A 21,566-nucleotide genomic window follows, 5' to 3' on the forward strand; every position below is an offset into this window, starting at 1 on the left:
AGAGGGGGTGTCGGGGCCCGGCGTCCGGGAGGCCGCGCTGGTCCCCGCCTGGCTCCGCTGTGCCGGCCGCGGCGGTGACCCGCGGCGGGAAGGGCCGCGGGAGCGGCGGCGCCCGCGGGCCGCGGGGTCCGGGCCGCGGGGTCTGGGCCTCGGAGCCGGCGTGGTACCGCGGGCCGGAGCGTTCATTGTGCGCGAGCGGGTCGCATTATGTAACAGATCCACTCGGTTTGCTTTGCCAAGACAGGAAACTCCCTGTAGTAGGGCCGGACTTTAAACGTTTCCTAACCCAGAGCCCTGGGCCGGCCTCGCGGGCCAGGCGCCCCGGCGGGCGGGCCATCGGTGGGTGGTCGCGCCGGCCGCACAGCCACAGAGCGGGTGGGAAACACCCGCGCTCCTGCTTTCCGGCCCCTTTTAGCAGCAGCGGCCCTCCCGAGGCGGCGTGTGGAGCCAGCAGCCCCGCCGGGAGGGCACAGTTGAGTTTTGACACCAGCCGTGCCCAGGAAGCCGCCACGCCCATCGAGGTCGTTTCCACCCGCCGCAGAGTCAGCCCAGCCTGGGGCCGCGCCTCCGGCAGGCTCGTAGAGTCAGGGGCCCTGGGCACATCGCGGGGGCTCCGGCGGTCCGCACACAGGCCCGTGAGCTGGGGACCGGCCTTGCTCCCACTTGCGACGCACAGACGTGGGGGAGTGGATGGGACTTGTCCCAGGCCGGGCTGCGCATGAACTGATTGGAGACGGGGAGTGGCCCATTGCTGTGCCTGCTTCCTCTCTCGTGGCTCGCTCGGCTTCTCTGCGTCTACGCAACGGAGTTATTGCCGGAAGCGCTGGCTCTGTCCTTGCTGACCACCTCCCCGTGGGAGTCCTTACTGCTCCAGGGAAGCGCCTGGTGTGGACGCGGCCTGTCCAGTCCCGGTCAGTGGGCATAGGGAGGCGAGGAGACGGGGCAGTCACTCTGTGCTGCTCAGTGCCCTCTGTCCCGGTCACAGCTCCGAGTCCAGATTGCAGACCTGCGGGGACCGGGAGGTGTTAGGCGAACTCCTTGTGGACAGTGGTTAAAGACCCCCTCGGGAGAGTGTGGCTCTTGGAGACCCGTTGTCGTTAGAGCTGCTTGGTGTGGTGGCCAGAGGACAAGGTGAGGTGTTTGCTTTGAACCTGGTGAGTAACCAGCTGTTGCTCCTGCGCCACCTCGGTGGGGACAGGTGAGGCCGTCCCCGGGTGCCTGAGGGCCCCCCCTCGGAGGCCGTGGTGCTGACACCTCTCTTCACAAGGGATCACTGGCGCAGGGCTGGCCGGCCGGTGGCTTCTGCCCGACCCCGGTGGTCCAGGGCTGAGGCGCCCCTGCGCAGCCCTGAGGCGCAGGTTTTGGCCGGCCACGGCGTTTTCACGCTTGTGTTTACAGGGAATTCCTGGTGAGTTTCCGCGTAAAACGGGGCTTTCTGTTTGACTAAAGGAGAACAGTGTGAAGTCTGTGTCTTAGAAAAGTGCATTTTGGGGCTGCCGGGCTTGCCTCTCGGGACGCTTCTGGTGCTTTGGGGGCTTTTCCCCAAGGCCAGCTGGGTTGCTGGGGGCCGCGGCCCAGCTCCTCGGGGTGACCAGAGCCGTGGGTTTGGGCCTCCGGCTTGGAATGTTCATTTGGAGGCCGGCCTGCTAGAAGTCCTCTTGCTTCCTGTCAGCAGCATGTGGTGGTTCGGGGAGTCTGAGGTCCTCGCTGTCATCCTAAGGTGACACCTTGCTTGGCGGCTGGCGGTCCAGGGTCTTCCCGTGAGGCAGGCTGAGAGCAGACTCCGCCACTGAGGTCTGAAGAGCGAATTCTCGTGCAGGTCTGTGGCCAGGCTGTCAGGCTCCTGAGCCACTGCTGGCAACCCCAGGCGGGGGCTCTCGTCGGACGGCGGGGGGTGCCGCTCACTGTTGGGGGGCAGCGGAGGTGCCCTCCGTGGCCCGTTGCACGTTGTCTGGGTGTACGTGATGAGGAGGGCACGGCGGGTTCCGCAGTCACGCCAGCAGCTGAGAAGTGCCCCTGGGGCAGTGGGGCCGGTTGGCTGGGCTGTGGGGGTTTCTGTGCGGTCACTGCTGAGGCCCTCTGGAAGGCGGGTTGGGCCTCCTGGGGGTGAAGTGGGGCTCCCCTCTTTGGTTCTGGCATGGCTTAGTGGCCCTGGGCCTCACCATGTGTGGAGGCCGTGTTGGTGGAGAGGGTGGACCGCCGTGGTCAGACTGCCGAGGCTTCCGGCTGCCGGCGGGGGTTTTGCACCGGGGCTGTAGGGGCCCCCTGGGCAGCAGTGGGGCCGGGGAAGGCTGGTTAAGGGGCGTGTTGGCCTGGAGTGGGCAGCCGCTGAGCGTGCTCCCCTTGCCGTCACGACCTCCGTGCCTGCTGGAGTCCGGCCCTTGTGGGCTTTCCTGGGCTCAGAGCTGGGACCCCTCCTCGGGAGGAATGCTGCAGTCATCTTGACAACCTGTTAGTGTGGTCTGGGAAGGTGACCGGCGAGCTATGGGAACCCCGGAGTGGCCTGGAGGGACTTGTGCCTCTCAAAGGCCACTCCTTGCTCCTTGTGTCGTCTTGTCCAGGCAGTCCGTGACACACGATCACGAGTCCTGGGGTGCGTGGTTTTGGAAGCCTTGGAGCGATGTCAGCTGGGAGTTTCACTCCGATGTAGTTTGAGTTGGTCGGTTGGCTCTGGCCGCCGTGTGTCTGGTGGTTTTTCTCGTCTTGGCTCTTCTGCAGGGAGTTAACGCCCCTGTGCCTCTGTTTCAGGGAGTCAGTACCAAATGAGGAGGAAAGGACGATGTCATCGCGGCGCTGCAGCGAGGCACCCTTCCTCCCCGTGCGGCACTAAGCACTCCCCCACGCGAGAGACCCTGACCTACGCGCAAGCCCAGAGGATGGTGGAGATCGAGATCGAGGGGCGCCTGCACAGGATCAGCATTTTCGATCCCCTGGAGGTCATACTGGAGGACGACCTCACAGCCCAGGAGCTGAGCGAGTGCAACAGCAACAAGGAGAACAGCGAGAGGCCGCCGGCGTGTGCGCGGAGCAAGCGCCACAAAAACAACCGGGTCAAGAAGAAACATGAGGCTCTGCCCAGCGCCCATGGCCCGCTGGCGTCGGCCGGCGCGCTCCCTGAGCCCAAGGTGCGGATCGTGGAGTACAGCCCGCCCTCTGCCCCGAGGCGGCCCCCCGTGTACTACAAGTTCATCGAGAAGTCGGCCGAGGAGCTGGACAACGAGGTGGAGTACGACATGGACGAGGAGGACTACGCCTGGCTGGAGATCGTCAACGAGAAGCGGAAAGGCGACTGCGTCTCGGCCGTGTCGCAGAGCGTGTTTGAGTTCCTCATGGACCGCTTCGAGAAGGAGTCCTACTGCGAGAACCAGAAGCAGGGGGAGCAGCAGTCCCTGATCGACGAGGACGCCGTGTGCTGCATCTGCATGGACGGCGAGTGTCAGAACAGCAACGTGATTCTCTTCTGTGACATGTGCAACCTGGCGGTGCACCAGGAGTGCTACGGGGTGCCCTACATCCCCGAGGGCCAGTGGCTCTGCCGGCACTGCCTGCAGTCCCGGGCCCGGCCCGCCGACTGCGTGCTCTGCCCAAACAAGGGAGGTGCCTTCAAAAAGACGGACGATGACCGCTGGGGCCATGTGGTGTGTGCCCTGTGGATCCCCGAGGTTGGCTTTGCCAACACAGTGTTCATCGAGCCCATCGATGGCGTAAGGAACATCCCTCCGGCCCGGTGGAAACTGACGTGCTACCTCTGTAAGCAGAAGGGCGTGGGCGCCTGTATCCAGTGCCACAAGGCCAACTGCTACACCGCCTTCCACGTGACGTGCGCCCAGAGGGCCGGCCTCTACATGAAGATGGAGCCCGTGAAGGAGCTCACTGGCGGCGCCACGACCTTCTCCGTCAGAAAGACCGCTTACTGTGACGTCCACACGCCCCCGGGCTGCACGCGGAGGCCTCTGAACATTTACGGGGATGTCGAGATGAAAAACGGTGTCTGTCGGAAAGAGAGCTCCGTCAAAGCGGTCAGGTCCACGTCCAAAGTCAGGAAGAAAGCCAAAAAGGCCAAGAAGACACTGAGTGAGCCCTGCGCGGCCCTGCCGCCCGTGTGTGCTCCCTACATCCCCCCGCAGAGGTGAGTGCCTGCAGGCGTGGGGCGTGGGACGGCGGGGGACCCCGGGACGGGGTGGGGGTACCCTGGGACGGGGGCCACCAGCTGGGGGCTCTCTGACGGACCTTCTCCCCTGAGCTGCAAGAACCTTGGAGCCCGTAGCTTCCTGACTGCAGGAATTAGAGTCCGGGGCCCTGGTGCCATCACCTTCGACACGATAAAAAGCTGTTCCTCACTCCGCTCCGCTTCCAACTTTGGGAACCTTGGGGCATTTCAAAAGTAACTTCTTGTAAAGTGAAGGGGAGGGTAAGTGACAAGTGGAGATCAGAGTGGGGCCGGCAGGAGCTTCGCAGAGGGAGACGCCGCTCTCCTTTCTGGGTTTCCTGAGCCTTTCCTTGGTGCTGTGAGTAGTGGTCAGCGGGGGATTCTCCAGCGTACAGCAGGCCGCGGCCGCGGTGGGGGTGCGGGTGGGGGCCGCAGGGGTCTGGAGGGTTCACGGTGGGGGGGGTGGGCGCAGTGGGGAGTGTCCCTGCCTTGCTCTTACATGTGTCCCAGGGGCCAGTCCCCATCCGGCTGTGTCACTCCTGTCCCTGGACTTGTTTCCTCTTCTCTGCGTGGGGTCCGGTTACGGACTTGCCCTTTGCGTTTTGTTCAGCGTGTGGGTGGGTGACTTGGTGATGAGGGTGAGGGAGTTGAGGGCTCCCCCAGGCCTGGGGGGAGCTTTGCAGGTGGCAGGCACTTGGTCGTCGGGCACGGGTGTCTGGTGGAGGAGACCGCATGGGGCGGCGAGGTGAGGGTGCAGACCGTCGCGTGTGCCCGAGGGCGGCTTGGGGTTTACGTGCCGTGGCCTGGACGCCAGAAAGAGAACCTGCTCGTCTCACAGACTGAGTGACAGACTCGGGGACATTTGGATTGCTGAGAAGTAAGAGTTACCTTAAGTGTATCCAAGACTCGGTTTTTGGGTGGTTTTTGTGCGTGTCTGTGACGGGGAGGAGCGCGTGTGATGAAGCGGGGTGGCTTGGTCCTCACATGTCACGACTGGCATCAAGGTCACCTGTCCGGTTGTGAGGTGTAGTGGGCGGTGTCCGTTGGAACACTGTCTTCTCCTGAGACAGGAGGCGCTTAGTGTCTCTTAAGAATTAGAAGTCGGGGCTGCTGGGGGGTTCAGTCAGTTGAGTGTCCGACTCCTGACGTCGGCTCAGGTCATGATCTCAGGGTCCTGGGATCGAGCCCACAGCAGACCCCACGCTCAGCAGGGCGCCGGCTTCCCTTCCTCTTCCCCTCCCGCTGTGCATGCCATCTCTCTCTCTCTGAAATAAGTAAATCTTTAAAAAAACACGAGAAGTATGACTTTTTTCCCAACTGAAATTTTGCTCGTACTCGTTACAGAAGCAGTAAATTCAGACAGAGGCGAATAAAAGTGCTTGTCCCTTGTATCCAGAGGAAAACGCTGTCAAAACCACGGTGTCTGTTTGCGAACCAGTCAGCTAGACTTCTTAAAAGATAGTTTTACTTGCATTTCTGCCTTGGGCCAGAAACTGTGATATTTGCATCAAGAGCTTCTGCTGAAGAGCCCTAAAAACTTCAGCTTTACTGTGATCGAGGTAAATGAAAGGGAGAAAATGTGACCTAAAAAATGGAGAAGCCGAAAGTCCACCGTGCTGGCCCCTCCGTGCCCGGTGCCGTGTGCTCACGTGCTCCTTTCGAGACTGCTGACGAGGGGCTGGGCTGGGGCTGCTGGGCCATTCGCAGGAGAAAGCATTTCCAGCGGGAGAACCTGGGCGCCCGCAGGTCTCAGGTGACCCGGCCTGACGGAGGAGAGACTCACACTTTGGACCGAAGCGTTGCAAAGCAGGTCATGTAGCTGAACCGCGGGCCAGAGCTGTAGCCTGGTCCGTGTTTGGTTTTCTTCTTCTTCTAATTTAGGAATAGCCCGTCACTGCACTTGGGAGCAGAGATCGAAGATGGACCTGGGTTAGGGTCTGGGGCCGTGCCGTCTGGCTTACCCAGACTTCGGGATGTTTTGGGCCACAGGCCCCCCGCCTTGGAAGATCTCCAGCCACCCTCAGTTGGTGGTAATCTGAGGTCGGACCACTCTGTGGGCTGACAGGGCCGGTGCTGGGGTGGCCTGGGCTTTCCAGCCACTGCTCTTCCTGTCCTGAAGCCGCGGCCTGAGGTGTGGCTGTTCTGGCAGCCCCGTTCCTGGGGGGTTGCAGGGACTGCCGGTGGAGGCGGATGGTCCCCCTGCCAGTGTGGCCGCGGGCACAGTGACTTGAGGGTTGTTCCGAGGTCTGCGTCAGGCCCATCCTTGTCTGTCTCGTCTCCATCACGTACCTCGTTAGAGTGTGTTTCTCACACGGCAGCAGTACGAAGCCGCAGAAGAGAGTAAAAGTCTGGAGAGAGGAAATCCCATCCCCTCCCTCTCTGCTGTGCTTTCCAAGAAAAATCAACACTTTGTGCTGTTACAGGCATTCTTCTCTTCGGAGGGGGGCCTTTTCCTCGAGTAGCTGCTCTTCTGATGAGCACCGTCTCTGGTTCCTCATCATTCCACGCCACCTTTTTACGGGGAGGGACCAGTCGAGGTGGGCCCTGGAGAGAGGGGGACAGGCCAGAGGAGGACTCAGCAAGTTGTAGCATTCTGGTTTCTTTGTAGTAACTGAGTTTTCCCAGAGTGCTCTCTTTTGTCGTTCTTTGCTGGGGGCTGCTCTTTGTTTGTGGAGGGGAATGGCCTCTGATGAACAGAGCGTGCTTTGTTGGTCTTAATAGCAGCCTGGTCCTCTCGGCCACTTGGGTCATTTATGTGGGGGTGGCTCAGGGCACGTGCACACCTGATAAGTTGTTAATGATGAGCTGGAGGGTCGGGTCCACAGCTCAGTTAACTCGGGCATCCCTGGTCGGTGCCCTCCCTCTGTGCAGACGCCAGATGAGGACAGACGTGGGAGACACTTGACAGAGAAATTTTATGCTTGTTGAATGTAAATGTGAAAAGTGTGGACTTGAGCTTTGTACGTCTTTTTGTGCCGTGTTTCTGGAAGTTAATTTGACTGTAATTGAGAAAAGTTTTGTAGGGCCGTGGTTTGGGGAAGGGAGAGAAGCGCTGGCATAGCCCTTCTGGGAGGTGGGGCTCTAGGCCCCCCCCCAGGGCTGCCTGGCTCCCCCAGGGCTGCTGGTCCCCCCAGGGCTGCCGGTCCCCCAGGGCTGCATGGCCCGCTGTGTGCCACCCTCGGTGTGGCTCCACAGGCAGGCGTGGCACCCTTGCTGGCGTTGGGTCCTCAGGAAAGGGCCTGTGTAGGGTCTAAAGCAGCGGCTGCTCTGGAAGGAAGCATTAAGAACCAAACCGAAAAGTAAAACCTGCAGGTTGTGCGTTTTGTGCTCTGTGGAGAAGCAAGGCGCTGGTGTTTGCCTCCGGCCACTGGGAAAGCACCGGAGCGTGGGCTTCCCGAGTGCTCTCGGGCTGGTCTCTTTCCCACCTGCCCTGATCTCTGTTTGAATTCAGACGGGGGGCTGGGCGTCTCCTCCTGGGAGGGTGTCCTCCCCAGGCTGTGGCTTCTCTGCCAGCCTGGGGTCGGGCTGTGCAGTGCCGCCGTTTGTCTTCCCTGGAGGCCGGGGGAGGCCGGGGGAGGAGGCACAGGGCGCCTTGTGTCTGGTGAGCAGGGTGGTTTGGACCAGGGAGCTGCAGTGAAGGGGAAGGCGCTGGGGAAGGACCTGGTCAAGGTGTGTGGGTCAGCAGGCTCCTCCGAGTCTTGTGCTTACTGAGTGTGGTGCCGTGGGCCACGGGCCACGGGCCACGGGCCTTCAAGCATCAGGACAGCTTGGCCTGTGCCCCGTGCGGCCCCTCCCACGCTCGGCCCCTCCCAGGGTGCTCTGGGTGGCGGCGCTCCCCACCCTGGTGTCCTCGCCCTCCTACTGGGTCTGGGTCTCCACCCAGGATCTTCGGCGCTCAGTCCATGGAAAGAACCTGCCAGAGAAGTAAGTTTTGTCATTTCTGTTCATATTCGTTCTATTTGCTTATTTTTGGCAGAAATAGGATTGGAACTTACAGGTTTTCTGTAATACTGGCAGTGGGTAATGGCTGCACTGTCTCCCTCCTGCCCCAGCCTGGGTGTCCCCTGGGCTGAGCAGGGGCCAAATCTGTGCGGGCGCTCGGAGTCCACACCCGCACGCCACAGCGGACGGGCAGACAGTGTTCTGAGTGCCGAGGGAGGTTTCCAAAGGCCCTCCACAGGCCCCGGTGCGGGTCGCGTCGGGTTGAGGGTAGTTATTTCAATTTTTTACTTGGAAATAACTCTAAATTTATAAAATATTGCAAAAATAAGGAGAGAGACCTCCAAATCTTCTTATTTGAGCCGTCTTTTGGACAGAGAGAGACACGGCGAGAGAGGGCACACAGCAGGGGGAGTGGGAGAGGGAGAAGCAGACCCCCCGCGGCGCAGGGAGCCCGATGTGGGACTCGATCTCAGGACTCTGGGATCACGACCTGAGCCGAAGGCAGACGCTTAACGACTGAGCCACCCAGGCGCCCCCTCAGAGCCACGTCTTTCTGAGGTGCCTCCCATTGCCCGGCACGGAGAAGGCCCACGCGTGCCCACACGTCCCGTAGGTTGGGACTGAGCTCGGGGGAGCCGCCGTGAGGCCGGGCCTGCACTCAGCACCGGTCCCGGTGGGTGAGCCTGCTGGGATCTGGATGCTTCCCAAGCTCCTCCCAGGTGGGCTGGTTTTGGAGAAGGCAGCCCCCCTCCTCCACAGAGAGGGCCTTATTCTGGGTTTGCCTGGTGTCCGCAGAGCTGCCAGTGTCCCTCGCCCAGAGGGAGTGACAGCCCCTGCTCCCTGGTGACCACGGTGTTGCTGGCGCCCCCGCGGAAGGTTTCTGCGCTTGTGTTCTTCTGGCGTCCGGCCCGCGGTCCAGGAGAAGGAGGCCGGGCAGCCCCCGGCTCCTCTTCACAGCGGCCACAGGTCCCACCTGTGGGTTCTCTGCCCCGGGAGGGCTGGGGGGTGGTCCACCTCAGCCCCCACCCCAGTTTCTCCTCAGGGGATCCTTCCCTTCTGTTGTCCTTGTGCTTTGCAGCGGGACATGGACGTGGGGGTGGGGAGCGTCTGGTGGCCCAGCAGGCTGTCACCGTGGACCTGACCTTGGGGAACTTGGCTCATGGGTAGCTCGCCGCAGACGGCCACCTCGCCTTGGATGTGATGCGCCCCAGCCAACTCTGGCTTCGGGGACAGGAAATCCTGAGAAGGGGGGAGGGCAGACTGGGCCGGAGGGTCTCTGGGAGCTGTGTCCGCAGAACCACCTCCCTCCTGAGGCAAATTCTGGCTTTGTCTGGTCGGAGGGGTTGGATTTCATTCTTGCCTCCCCCAACTTCCGTCTGACCTCGGAGCTGGTCCAGAAGTGAGTTGTCCCCGTTAGAAAGACTCAGGACACTTGAGAAGGTGGTGCAAAGGGAGGGTGGGGTCTGAGGCCCCACTCTGCAGGGGTGATACCGGCTCGTCCCGAGCACGTCCTTGCAGTGGCCATGCACGTGTGTAGGGAAAATAATTTTTTAATGGCATTTTTTTTCCATTTCCCAGGGTTTTTATATAAAAAGTTTTTTTTTTTTTTAAGTTACTCTTTTTTTTTATGATTTTATTTATTTGACAGAGAGAGAGAAATCACTAGTAGGCAGAGAGGCAGAGAGAGAGAGGAGGAAGCAGGCTCCCCGCTGAGCAGAGAGCCCGATGCGGGGCTCGATCCCAGGACCCTGGGATCATGACCTGAGCCGAAGGCAGAGGCTCAACCCACTGAGCCCCCCAGGAGCCCTTGTATAAAAAGTTTTAAAATGGAAAACTAGAGACTAACACAGGCATTTACCAAATGTCGCTTTTTGTTTGTTTTAAAGAAACGACAGGAGAGGAGCACTTCCAGAGTCCCTTTCGGGCCCCTCCAGTCCCCTCAGCCCCCCACAGCGGCCCCTCGTGAATGGCGGTGCGCTCCTCCAGTCCCTGTTCTGGTGTTCCTGCACTTGGCCACACAGGGTTTGCTGCTGCTTATGCGCTGACCTTGAGGACCGTGCTGTCACGTGGCGCGGCTTCCGGCGTTGCCTGGGTCTGGAGGTGGGCGGGTGGCCTTGCAGACCGTGCCGCTCACGTGGGAGTTCCTGGCTCGCTTCAGAGCCGGGCGCCGCTGGGGACTGGCGCGGTGCTCTCGGCACGAGCTGGTGTGTCTCCGTGGCCACCCCGGGCGGGAGCGGTGGTGTGCGTGTCCCTGTGGCTGAGGAGGCCTCCGCCTCGCATGTGCGTGGCCAGGTGCTTCGGCTGTGCACGTCGCGCGCGTCCCTTGCCCTTGGCTTCGCGTCTCGTCTGTCGTGTCTGCACACTCTTCAGCTTCGGACGTCTGGAGCCCCGTCCGGGCGGTGCTGCCCTCGGAGGTCTCCCTTGCCTGTCCCTTCCGTTCTCTTGTCCTCATTTCATCCAGGAGCACGTCGGTAGAGAACAGGTAAGAACGTCTTCTTTTAAGATTTTATTTATTTGAGAGACAGAGAGAGCACGAGCAGGGGGAGGAGGAGGGGGAGGCAGACTTCCCACTGAACAGGGCGCCTGGTGCGGGGCTCGATCCCAGGACCCTAAGATCACGACCTGAGCCACCCGGGCACCCCTGAGAACAGGTAAGAACTCTTGAGAACAAACATCCACAACACGGCGGCGTCTCGATGCACGGGACTCTTCGTCTTAGCGTCTTTTCCTGTGTGGTGCTGCGTCCTGGGTCTGGGCTGAGGCCGCCTCCCTCGCCCCTGCGCCGAGGTCCTGCCGCTCCCCTGGATTCCTCCAGCAGCCCGAGGCCCTCCTGCCTGGTTCTGTGTCTTCCCCCCATGGCCGGTCAGCGGGCCAGCTCTGACCCCACGGCTTCCAGCGCTCACGCCCGTCCCTGCACCACTCGTCGCCTTGCGTGACACGCACGCGGTGTCCCTGCGGAGTCCCTATCTGCGTGGTTGGGTCGCCGTCCCCACGGGCATTCCCAGGCCTGCTTCTCGTGATGGCCGTGTCCCTGCAGGGAGCTGGGACTCCACGCACAAGGGTTACGCGAACACGGGTGGGCCTGCCTTGCTACGCACGGGTGCCGTTTTCACGTCCCGTGAGAGTCCGTGGGGTTCTCATGGGCGTTGTGAGTAGCTGGTTTTTCAGGTTAGGTTTTTTTTTTTCCTTTTTTTGCTCTTTGTAGCAGTCCAGGGTTTTTTTTTTTTTTGTTAAGATTGGTACAATGTGTTGTAGTTAATTAGGTTATTTTTGTGGACAATCTGTGAGGAAGTGATGGTGTGGGTGGGCTTCTCCGTCCCTTTGTTTTTTGGTCTTCTGCCCAGGCTCGGTGCCGGCCAGGACCGCCGGCCCAGCGTCGGGTTGATGGGGCAGGAGCGGACAGCCTTGCCTCGGTCCTGGCACTTTCCAGAGTTTTGCCTTTTGCTGCCTGTGGGCACGTGTTTGCTCTGTCCGCTGGTCGGTGCCTGCGGTATCTCGGTCCGATGACCCTTTGTTCCCTGAAGGCCTCAGGACGTCCTTCGGAAAGCTTCAGATGGCCTTCCCGTCAGCGTCCCCATCCCCTCGGCCTCAGTGCCCAGCGGGCCCTCGGGGTCTGCCGGCGGTGTCTTGGCTGTGGTGGCCTCCCTGCACGGGCCACCCCTGGCGTGGGCCGCCATTCCCCAAAGTGTCCCCGGCCTGGGCGCGGAGGCCTCGGTCACTTGTTGAATCCGTGTGCCTCACGTCCGTGTCTTCATGCGCCTGGGACGAGTCTCTGGTGAGGAGCGCGTGTGGTTCGGTGTTCGGGGGTGACCGCCTTCTCTCGCTCCCGGGGTGAGTTCCCCGCTCGCTCCCGCAGCCCCAGCAGGTCCCTCCCGTGCGGTTCTTGCCCAGCCGTGGGGCCGTCCTGTCGGGCTTCTTGACAGACCTTCTGGGAACCTGGAGTCCCGTGGCGTCTGCTGACCAGTTCGGTCACCTCCGAATTTGTGCGCCTGTTCCCTCTCGTCCTTGTCCGGGTAACCGCGCCCTGCGGGTGTGTCTGCTTGCGGGAATCCTCTCGGCCGCCACTCGGTCGCGTTTATACTTTCCTCCCGCCGTGAAGGCGGTGCACACCCGTCCTTAAATCCTCCTCTCTTTTCCGTTGGCAAGAATGTCTTCTCTCGGGGCGCCTGGGGGGCTCAGTGGGTTAAAGCCTCTGCTTTCGGTGCAGGTCATGATCCTGGGGTCCTGGGAACGAGCCCCGCGGGGGGCTCCCTGCTCAGCGGGGGTCTGCTTCCCCTGTCAGTTGCTCCCCTGCGTCTGCGTGCTCACGCGCTCTGTCTCTGGCAAGTACGTAAATGAAATCCTTAAAAAAAGAAAGAAAGAAAGAACGAACGCCGTCTGCATTTCTCGTGGGAGCAGGGAGGGGGCATCTTCATGTCGGTTCCGAACCTGGGAAGCATCTCGCGTGGGCCTGTTGCCGTCGGTCTTGGCAGGGCGCCTCTCCCAGCCCTGCTGGCGGGGCCCTCGCCCCTTGGTGGGAGTTGGGGGTCGTGGTTGACCTGCTGCTTTCCACGTCTTTAGAGATGATCGCGGTCTGCGCTGCTCCGCCGGTCTGTGAGCTCTCCTTGCAGCGCTTGTCATCTCAGGACCACCCCTTGCCCTCCGGGGACGGGCCCCTCCTCGGGCGGGTGGGTCGGTTTATGCGCACGTGGACTTGTTCCAGTTTGGCTGTATGTTTGCGGGTGACTTTGCCTGTCCCTCGTACCCTGCGGCCCGTGACTTGGAGCGCCCGCCTCCTCGGTGTGGGGCGCACCTACTCTCTCCTGGCGGCTGACCTCTTCTGAAAAACTACCTTTTTTCCTTTCCTTTTGGGGGTAGGAGGAGGATTTCACACTATTGATTCTGTTCTTATGATCATTACTGTGAACGTATTGAGTTTTTCTTTGTACCTCAGAACTCAGTTTTGGGAAGTTTGTTTTTTTCCTGGGTTGGTTTCCTGTCTCCAGTTTCGTGACTCACATTTCTAACGGGTTCCTTGTTCGTTTGTCCTCCCCGTGCTCGCGCCGTGTCTGTGCTCAGGGCAGGGCCTGCCGGACATGCCCCCCGCCGTCTCTTTGAGAGCAGCTGGGGGCGGGGGGCTCCGTGCGTCTTCCCGTTTCCATTTCGCTGGGTGTTGCTTGTCTGGTCCCCCAGCGTCATCGAGTGTCCTCGACAGACAGCATTGTCAGTTTCAGTGACAGGTGGCGATACGAAGCTCCCGGGTGTTGTGGGTGTCCGGCCGATGGCTCGCCCTCCGTGGCACACAGCCGAGGCGGCGGCGGCGGGGGGCTTGGCGTGCGGTGAGCCCAAGTCCCGTGGCTGGTTTCCCGACTTATCTCTGGGGGCTGCATGTTACAGAGTCAGCCTTTCTCTTTTCTAAGACATTTTGGACATAAACCACCAAAATAATCTTGAAAAGCAGTGTAGCACCTCTCGCGTTTTTGAGTTCAAATCCAGCACTTTTCATCCTAAGATCAAACAGCTGGAAGGTGTAATTTCTGGAATATTAAAAACAGACACAAGTGGAGAGGCTCATCTTTCCCAAAAGGGAACCGAGTGGGGTCTGGGCGGTCAGGCCGTGGCCTCTGTCTTCCCCGCCGGGCTGGGCCGCGAGTGCTGCGCTCTCGTCCTCACGCAGCGGGGCCGCCGCCGCCAGCATGCGCTCAGGCAGACGGAGCCGCGCGGCTGCAGCGCCTTCCCGGTGAGCGGCGCGTGCTAGGCGCTCGTCTTCGGGAACGGGGCTTGGCAGGACAGCCGGGCTCCGCGGGTGGTTGTGCCGCTTCTCACTCCGATGACCCACCCTCTCCCGTAGTTCTCTTCCGGGTTTTGTCACCATGGACGTGAGTCTCCGTCTTGATCGCGTACGTGAATAGAAACTGTGAAGGCGGTTTTATCATAGCCGGCTCTCGATTTTCAACACTTTGTTCCGAATTGTACGCCAGAGTCACACGTTGGTGTCTTACCGCCGACCCTCTGTCGGACCCTCCCCCAGAGCCTGGTTAGTTTTCCTCTGCAGGCGCCGTGTGTGCGAGACACCAGCAAGGCTTGAGAAAATCGAGCTCTTAATCCTTTTTATACCTTTGTCAAATAGTGTTTTTTAAAAAATCTCTAAAGGAGCACCTGGGCGGCTCAGTCGGGTAAGTGTCCAAAGTCTTGATTTCAGCTCCGGCCGTGATCTCAGGGTCGTGAGATCGAGCCCCGCGTCGGGCTCCCTGCTCGGTGGGGCGTCTGCTCGAGTTTCTCTCTCTCGCCTTCTGCCCCTCACCCTGCTTGCCGTGTGTTCTGTCTCTCAAAGAGAGAAATTTTTTAGGAAGTATTTAAAGCACAAAGGGAGAAAGAATCGAGCAACAAGCACATGGCCCTGGGGTAAACACCCCTGTTACGGCTCCGTCCTTGAGACAGAACCTGGTGCTCCCCGCCCCCCCCCCAAGCCCTCCCTGCAGCCCTTTCCTGTCCTGGGGCTCCTGCTGTCGGACTTGCCCGCTTACCCTCTCCCTGAGCACCAGGGTGTGCCTTGCCTTGAAAATGACATGAGCAGGGGCGCCTGGGGGGCTCAGTGGGTTAAGCCGCTGCCTTCGGCTCAGGTCATGATCTCAGGGTCCTGGGATCGAGCCCCGCATCGGGCTCTCTGCTCCGCGGGGAGCCTGCTTCCTCCTCTCTCTCTGCCTGCCTCTCTGCCTGCTTGTGATCTCTGTCAAATAAATTAAAACAAAACAAAAAAAAGAAGAAAATGACACGAGCCCTGTCTGCCTCTCATTGTGTGAAGGTCCCTTGTGCTCTCTGTCCTGTCAGAGTTGACGTGTTGGGGAGCCGCGTCCCCACCCTGCCGCGAGGCTCCTGGGCCCTGTCCCGTGGCCAGGCCTGTGTGGCGGGCGTTGTCTCTCGTGAGCTCCAGCGCGGTCCGCTGCCCTCCGCCTGCTCTGGGGTGGCGGTGGGGCTGGTGGGAGCAGGGTTGGTGTGTGCGTGCGCAGGGTGGGCGCTGCTGCTCCCGGGCGCTGGGGCGTGTCCGAGGGGACACGTGGGGCGCCCGGGCGCTCAGTGCCCACCCTGCGCCTCCAGGACTCGTCGTGGCTCGTGACGTGGATCCAGCTCAGCTGAAGGCAGCTTTTCAGTAAACGCTGCAGGACCGCCTTGAAACACGGCGTTCAGGGCCTTGCTCACGTGCGTGAGCTGTCGGCGGCTCAGAGACCCCGACGGAGGAGGTGGCGGCTTGTTTCGTGAGGTCGGGACCCTTACTCCTGAGCCTGAAGCTTCAGAGTGTTAAGAGGCGCTTCTGTCCACTGTCCTTCCACTGTGGCAACGGCCGAGTGTGTCCTTGTGGTGAAACCCCGTCCGAGCCGTGTGCGTCCAGGTCCACACTCCTTCCTGCTCCTGAATGCTGCCTCGCCGGAGACTGGTCAGACAGACCGCCCCCCCCCGAAACAGCACTGGCTGCGTCCAGGGCCCGCACAGGCCCCCCACAGCCAAGCAGCAGGGTGCGTGGGGCTGCGGGCAGGATCCTGGGAGACCCCAGTGCCTTCTGCTGGCGCCCGCAGCAGCGTTGGAGAGGCTCATGGGTGCAGCAACAGGTGTCCTCCCACCGCCTCCTGCCGAGGCTGTGGGACCCGGGGGCCTTGAAGGGGCAGACCCCCGGCCCCCTGCTCACGGGCAGGCCGCAGACAGACCTGGGCACGGGTCCTGCGCCTGCTCGCATCAGCCCTTGGCGTCTTCCTCTGGGGTCTGACGGGACTTTCCTGCAAAGCCCCCCCAACCTGTGTTTGCCACCGAGCTGTGCCCTACCTCAGCTCCTCAGCGTTGGGTCCTTTGGCGGGACAGACACTCGAGTGTGCCTTGCCGCGAGAGGCCGTGCTGGTTCTGCGCGCGCAGCACAGGTGTTGCGGGCCCCAGGCGGGGCGGCCCTGCGGAGGCGTGTCCTGCAGGAGTCCGCGGTCGAGCGGCTGCCGCGGTCGGGACCGTCCTGAGATGACGGGCGCTGGACGTGGCGGCGCCGGGGCTGTTCTGGCCGTTGGGATCATTGATCATTTTGTAGCTTAGGATTTACTTTCTTCACGGTTTGGTCTTAAAATGGCTTGGTTTCGTCCTGGCATTTTCAGGTTTGGTGTATAGTGAGGAACATCTCATTTCGTTTGTATTTTCATTAAGTTCGTGGATGATTGAGTTTTTATTCTCTTTCAGTGTCTTTGCGAGGCTCGTCGGCGAGTCTCCGCTTTGCTTCAGCAGGGAGGACGGTAACAGGGATGGGGAAGCTCTCTGGCCGGCCTCGTGGGGGTTTTAGATGAGCAGTCCCCTCCGTGCAGGTGTTTGCACAAGCTCCGTGCGCCGTGCAGGCCCTGAAGGGAAGCTGTGTCCTGTGACTGGAGGATGCCCGTGTGCTAGCGAGGAGCCGCTCGGCCGTCTGCAGCCGTCAGCCCCGCCGTCCCCTCTTTCCCCCTTGAGGGGGCTGCTCAGCCCACCCGGCGCAGCAGCCTTTCACGGCCCCTGGGTGCGGTCGGCATAACGTGGGAGGAAGGGGAGCTTCGCCGCTGTACTCTCCTCTTGCGTGTCTGACGTCTCCGGCGGACGCCCGCGTGGCTACGGCGGGTGGAACCCGGGGGTGGCTGGGGGCCGGGCTGTGGGCTGCTGTTCGGTTCGCGTGTGGGCTGAGCGTGGACGGTAAAGTGTGGACGTCGGTTTGTGAAAGTGGCCCTGTCCTTTTTCGTTTCCGCCATGAAACACGCTCCTGTGCTCCATTAGAGCTAAACTCTGAGTTCTCCGTGTTGTAGGTTAAACAGGATTGCGAATCAGGTGGCGATCCAGCGGAAGAAGCAGTTTGTCGAGAGGGCGCACAGCTACTGGCTGCTCAAAAGGCTCTCGAGGAACGGCGCCCCACTGCTGCGGCGACTCCAGTCCAGCCTGCAGTCCCAGAGGAGCACGCAGCAGGTACGTGGCCTCCTGCCCTCGGGGTCCTCGCAGCGGGGCCCGCCGCACGCCTCCGGCTCGGGTGTGCAAGCCCCGTCTGGTCCAGTGCGGATGTGCCGCGGAGTCGCATCCGCCCTGGGCTGCTGACGCTGCCGGAGGTGTGGGCGACTCGTCTGTCCGCGCTCCAGCTGCTCTGCCCGCGCTGGGGACGCCAGGGAAGTCGCTACTGCCCGGACGCACAGGGCGGGCCTGCCACGGGGCTTGGGGCGGCAGGAGGCGAGACCTGGGCCCCTGGGATGAGCAGGCCTGCCTGTGTGCTGGGCTGGGGACGCGCAGGGGTGGTCTCGGGGCCTCGCTCTGAAGGCTTCACGGTGACCCTGGTGGGGAGGGAGGGAGACGAGAGCCACAGGAGGGAGCGGGCACGGGACTCGCCGTGGGAAAGAGCACAGGCAGACCAGCTCGGGGTGGCAGCGCAGCTGGTCCTGTCCAGCCTGCTGAGAGTAGGACGTGGTTCTGGGGGAGCGGATCGGGGCAGTGAGGGAGTGGCCCGGCGAGGCGTCGCGAGCGGACATGGAGGACAGACACGGCTTTTCGGCCCCTTGCCACAGGTTCTCGCTGAGCGCGTTCTGTGCTGGGGGCGTGGGCGGCTTCGTAGGGGCAGCGTGATCGTGGTTGGCCTCGGGCCCGGCCACCTGCTCAGGCCAGGAGGCCAGGAGGCCCCGGCAGAGAGCAGAGTCCCCTCACGGCCCTTCTCCGGCACGCTGGGCGCGCAGCAGAAACCGGCCTTCCCGAGGCCGCTGCGCGGCTGCTGTCATCCGAGAGGCTTTGCTGCTCTCTCGGTCCCGAGTCGCCAGGTGGCGGAGTGCGTTGGAGGGGACGCCGTCCGATGTGGCTGCGCGCTGTGCTCTTGGATCCCCCCAGGGTCCTGGTTGGTGGGGTTCTCTGTGGGTGGAGTGACCCCTCCACGGTGGTCAGGCTTGGGCCGCAGCTCCCCGGGGGCGGCTTGGCTTGGTCGGCGCGAGTCCCTTCCTCATGGCGCCACCGTTGCCTGCCGTCAGAGGGGCGGCCGAGACGAGCGTTTGCGGAGTGAACGGACAGCCCGTGACCCCCGTGCCAGGAGAAGTGGTTCCTGTCTCTCTGCTGTCCCTCCTCCTTGGTCACCGCCGGTGACTCAGGTCAAGCGTGACTCTCATCGCCCCGGCCCGGGTGATGGCGAGCTTCCCGGAGAAGCGTGTATCTTGACCTTCTTGATTTTCTGTTGACAAAAAGAGGCAAAACGTTAACACATTTAAGTGCTCGGCTAAAACGTTTTTTTGTGGGATTTAACATTTTTCTTATACCCTTTTTTTTTTTCTTTTTGAAGATTTTAGCTATTTTTGTGGGAGGGGCGACAGGGGGGGGGGGGGAGGGGGGGGGGGGGGGGAGAGAAAAGCCAAAAAAGCCCCCCCCCCCACCCCCGCTAGCAGAGACCAGGTAGGGGTGGAGCGGCAGAGCTGCAGGGAGAGGGGCAGGGGGAAGCGGGCTCTCCGCTGAGCAGGGAGCCGGATGCGGGGCTCGATCCCAGGACCCCGGGATCATGACCTGAGCCGAAGGCAGAGGCTTCACCGACTGAGCCCCCCAGGTGCCCTGTTACACCTTTCGAAAGCCACAGAGAAACTGAAGATTCTGGGCCTCTGTGGAGTTGCCCTTGACCCTTTTCCATCTCTGGGGAAGGAGGGCGTGCTTCTCGGAGCCGACACCCTCCGATGGCGCGGTGATTGGGCCGACCCTCTCCTGGGAGGCCCACGCCAAGTGCCAGGTGCCCTCAGCACCATCTGAGTCCTGTCCCGTGGTGTCCAAGGTTGCTGGGCCGGGGGCTGCTGGGCCGAGTGTTCCCGTGTACCGAAGGCGCCCACTCAGTCTGATGTCTTGGCGACCCTGGACGCGGGCACTCACGAGGCCAGGCTGCTCAGATCCGAGACGCACTGGGGCTGTGACTGGTGTGGGTGTGACCTTGTGTGGTGTGCGTGCTGCCCACGCTGGGGGCCGGCCATGTCCTGCGCACGCTTGGGCCTGGGGCGTCCGCATCCGTGCTAAACCGCATCACCCTGGAGGTCTCTGTTGGCGAGGTCTGCTTCAGCGATGAGCTGCCTGTTCTTTCCTCCTCCCCTTGGGAATGGTTGGGAATGGTGTGGTGTCCCCCTTCGGGGCTTTCTGCCCACGGGACACGTGGGCCAGCGGGAGTGACCACATAGGAGGTAACACGTGTAGGGACCGGAACATGAGCTGTGGGAGCGCTTGTGTCCTCGGCAGAAGGGACCGCCTGGATTGGAGTCTGTCTGTGCGGCTTGAATGAGGGTGTCCTGGCGTGCACCAGGGCCAGTTCCTGCGGGGCAGGTCAGTGACGTGGCTGTCGGGAGCCCCCTGTGTGGCCTGTAGAGACCCCCAGAGTCACTCCACAGAAGGGCCGCGCCCAAACTGTCCTTTCCTGCCTCACCCTATAGGGGCTGACGGTTTCCCGGGATCCAAAACAGGAACGTTCCACATATTTAGGGCTTGTTGTGATGTTCATGTGCTTTTCCAAAACTGGGACATCTGTGACTTGTTTGTATTTCTGGGTGCCCACTCTGGGCCAGGCTGTGCAAGAGGTCATGGGCAGCTCTTCCCTCCCATGGCGGACCTTTAGGTGGGGAGACCATAGACGGATGGGACCAGCGGGTTCGAGAATGAGGGCCCCCACCCCACGTCCAGGCAGGTGAGGCACCTCGGGGGCTGGCCCCCGGGCTGGCTCTGCTGGACGCTGCTGTGCACAGTGGTCTCAGAGGAGGTGGCTCAGCTCTTCTGGTCTGGCCCGGAGCTGGGGTTCCTGCGCACACCTTCCTGGAGCCTTCATGGCACCGTCTCCAGCGCTCGTCCTCCACCATCCTCAGACCCTGGGTGGGGTGAGGGTCGGTGGGCGAGTGCTGGGGGCGGTGGAGGGCAGAGCTCTGGTCGGGTCCCGCAAGGCCTGGAACTGGCCCGTCCTCTGGCTTGCTGCAGTGCCTCCCTCTGCCACATTTCCATGTCCTCTCTGGCGGCTTTAGGACAACGCAGTCACCTCCTGCGCTGGGACTGAGCTTGTGGCCGTCCAGCCTGCCGCTGTGGGTGTGAGGCTCAGCCCCGCGGCTGGGCCCCTCCGTGCGTCCTGCTCTAGGGGCGGGGAGCACGGCCTCTTGGGGCCTTCCGTCCTTGGTGCTGTCCTGGGGCTTGCGTGGGTGTGCTGCGGTCCTCACCTCCTTGGGGTGGCCCGCCCCGTCCCCTCCGTCCCGCGTCGTCCTGCTTGGAAGGTGGGGGTGGTAAACACGGTCTTCTGAAGTTCTCTTTCCTGACGGCTCTTCGGTGCCAGAAACCGCTTTGCTTTTCTTCCACGTCACGGAGTCCTCCTGGGTAGGTTTTCGCGGAGGAGGCGGCTCACGGAACAGAATCAGGACTCAGGCCGCTCTGTGTCCATGAGGCTGCTCATGCGGAGTGCGTCAGGGTCGGGGCCTGTCCTGCAGGCGGCCTGTGCAGGGAGCGCGCCCCTCTGCGGCCGCGCGTGCGTCTTCCAGCCGGGACCGTGATGAGTGCCAGGGCCAGCGCGGCGTGGGGCACTGCACCTTCCGCTTTGCGGGATCGCCAGGCCCAGTGCCCTTCTGGTCGGTGTTCTTGGAGTGCTTGTTCAGACCAGTGGACAAAGGGGTTTTCAGGTGCTTTTGGGGAATTTGGTTTTCTAAACCTGCTTTTTTTTTTTTTAAAGATTTTATTTATTTATTTATTTGAGAGAGAATGAGTGAGAGAGAGCACGAGAGAGGAGAAGATCAGAAGGAGAAGCAGACCCCGCAAGGAGCTGGGAGCCCGATGCGGGACTCGATCCTGGAAGTCCGGGGTCATGACTTGAGCCAAAGGCAGTCGCTCAACCAACGGAGCCCCCCAGGCACCCCTAAATCTAGTTTTCAACGTATTTATCGGCCGCATTTACGCAGCTGGTGTTACTGTCAACTCTTGCTTGATGGCCTGAGACTTAGATGATTTCTTTTTTGAAGTAGGCTCCACGCCCACTGTGGGGCTTGAACTCACGACCCTCAGATCAGGAGTCGCACGCTCCACCGACGGAGCCAGCCAGGCGCCCCGATGCCTGAGACTTTAAGTAACGTTAAGGCAAGCTCTGTGACAGGTGGGAGGGTGCCCAGAGAGGAGGCCCTGGCCCAGCCTTTCCCATCCCTTTGATAGCTGGGAGGGTCTTGTAGCCCTGCCGGTGACTCTCTGCCCGCAGACCCTGAAGTGAGGACACAGGGTCAGATCCCAGCATTTGTCACCTGCCAGGTGCTCAGTGTTGAGACCAGAAGTGAGGGGCACCTGGGGGTGGGGCCCTGCCTGGTGGGTGCGCTGTTTCAGCTCTGTCTGGATGCGGTGGGCTGGGACCCCGAGGGGGTCTGCGCGTGTGGAGCGTGTCCCGGAACCTGACAGAGGGCGACTGGGCCGAGGCTGCAGGTGTGTGTCTGTAGAACAGCAAGGTAACGCCAGTGGGAGCCGGGGACGTTCTCAGTCCGGGGTCACGTGT

The 21,566-nt window shown here is 61.8% G+C and overlaps 1 protein-coding gene across 7 annotated transcripts in view; it reads left to right on the plus strand.

Annotated features, from left to right (window-relative positions):
• Positions 1-2,711: 2,711 nt before the first annotated feature.
• BRD1 (bromodomain containing 1) overlaps positions 2,712-21,566 on the plus strand; it is a 39,078-nt gene continuing 20,223 nt past the window's right edge. For all 7 annotated transcript variants that reach the window (XR_004385640.1, XM_032882749.1, XM_032882751.1 and 4 more), the window contains exons 1-2: positions 2,712-4,129; positions 16,873-17,029. Coding sequence is in view for 6 of the 7 variants with exons in the window: in XM_032882749.1 (XP_032738640.1) it covers positions 2,763-4,129; positions 16,873-17,029 (1,524 nt within the window). In the remaining variant the exon portion in view is untranslated. The remainder of the gene's footprint in view (positions 4,130-16,872; positions 17,030-21,566) is intronic.

The sequence above is a fragment of the Lontra canadensis genome, unplaced genomic scaffold (assembly GCF_010015895.1).
Source record: "Lontra canadensis isolate GAN:19392208 unplaced genomic scaffold, GSC_riverotter_1.0 scaffold84, whole genome shotgun sequence".
In the NCBI taxonomy this organism is placed as follows: Eukaryota; Metazoa; Chordata; class Mammalia; order Carnivora; family Mustelidae; genus Lontra; species Lontra canadensis.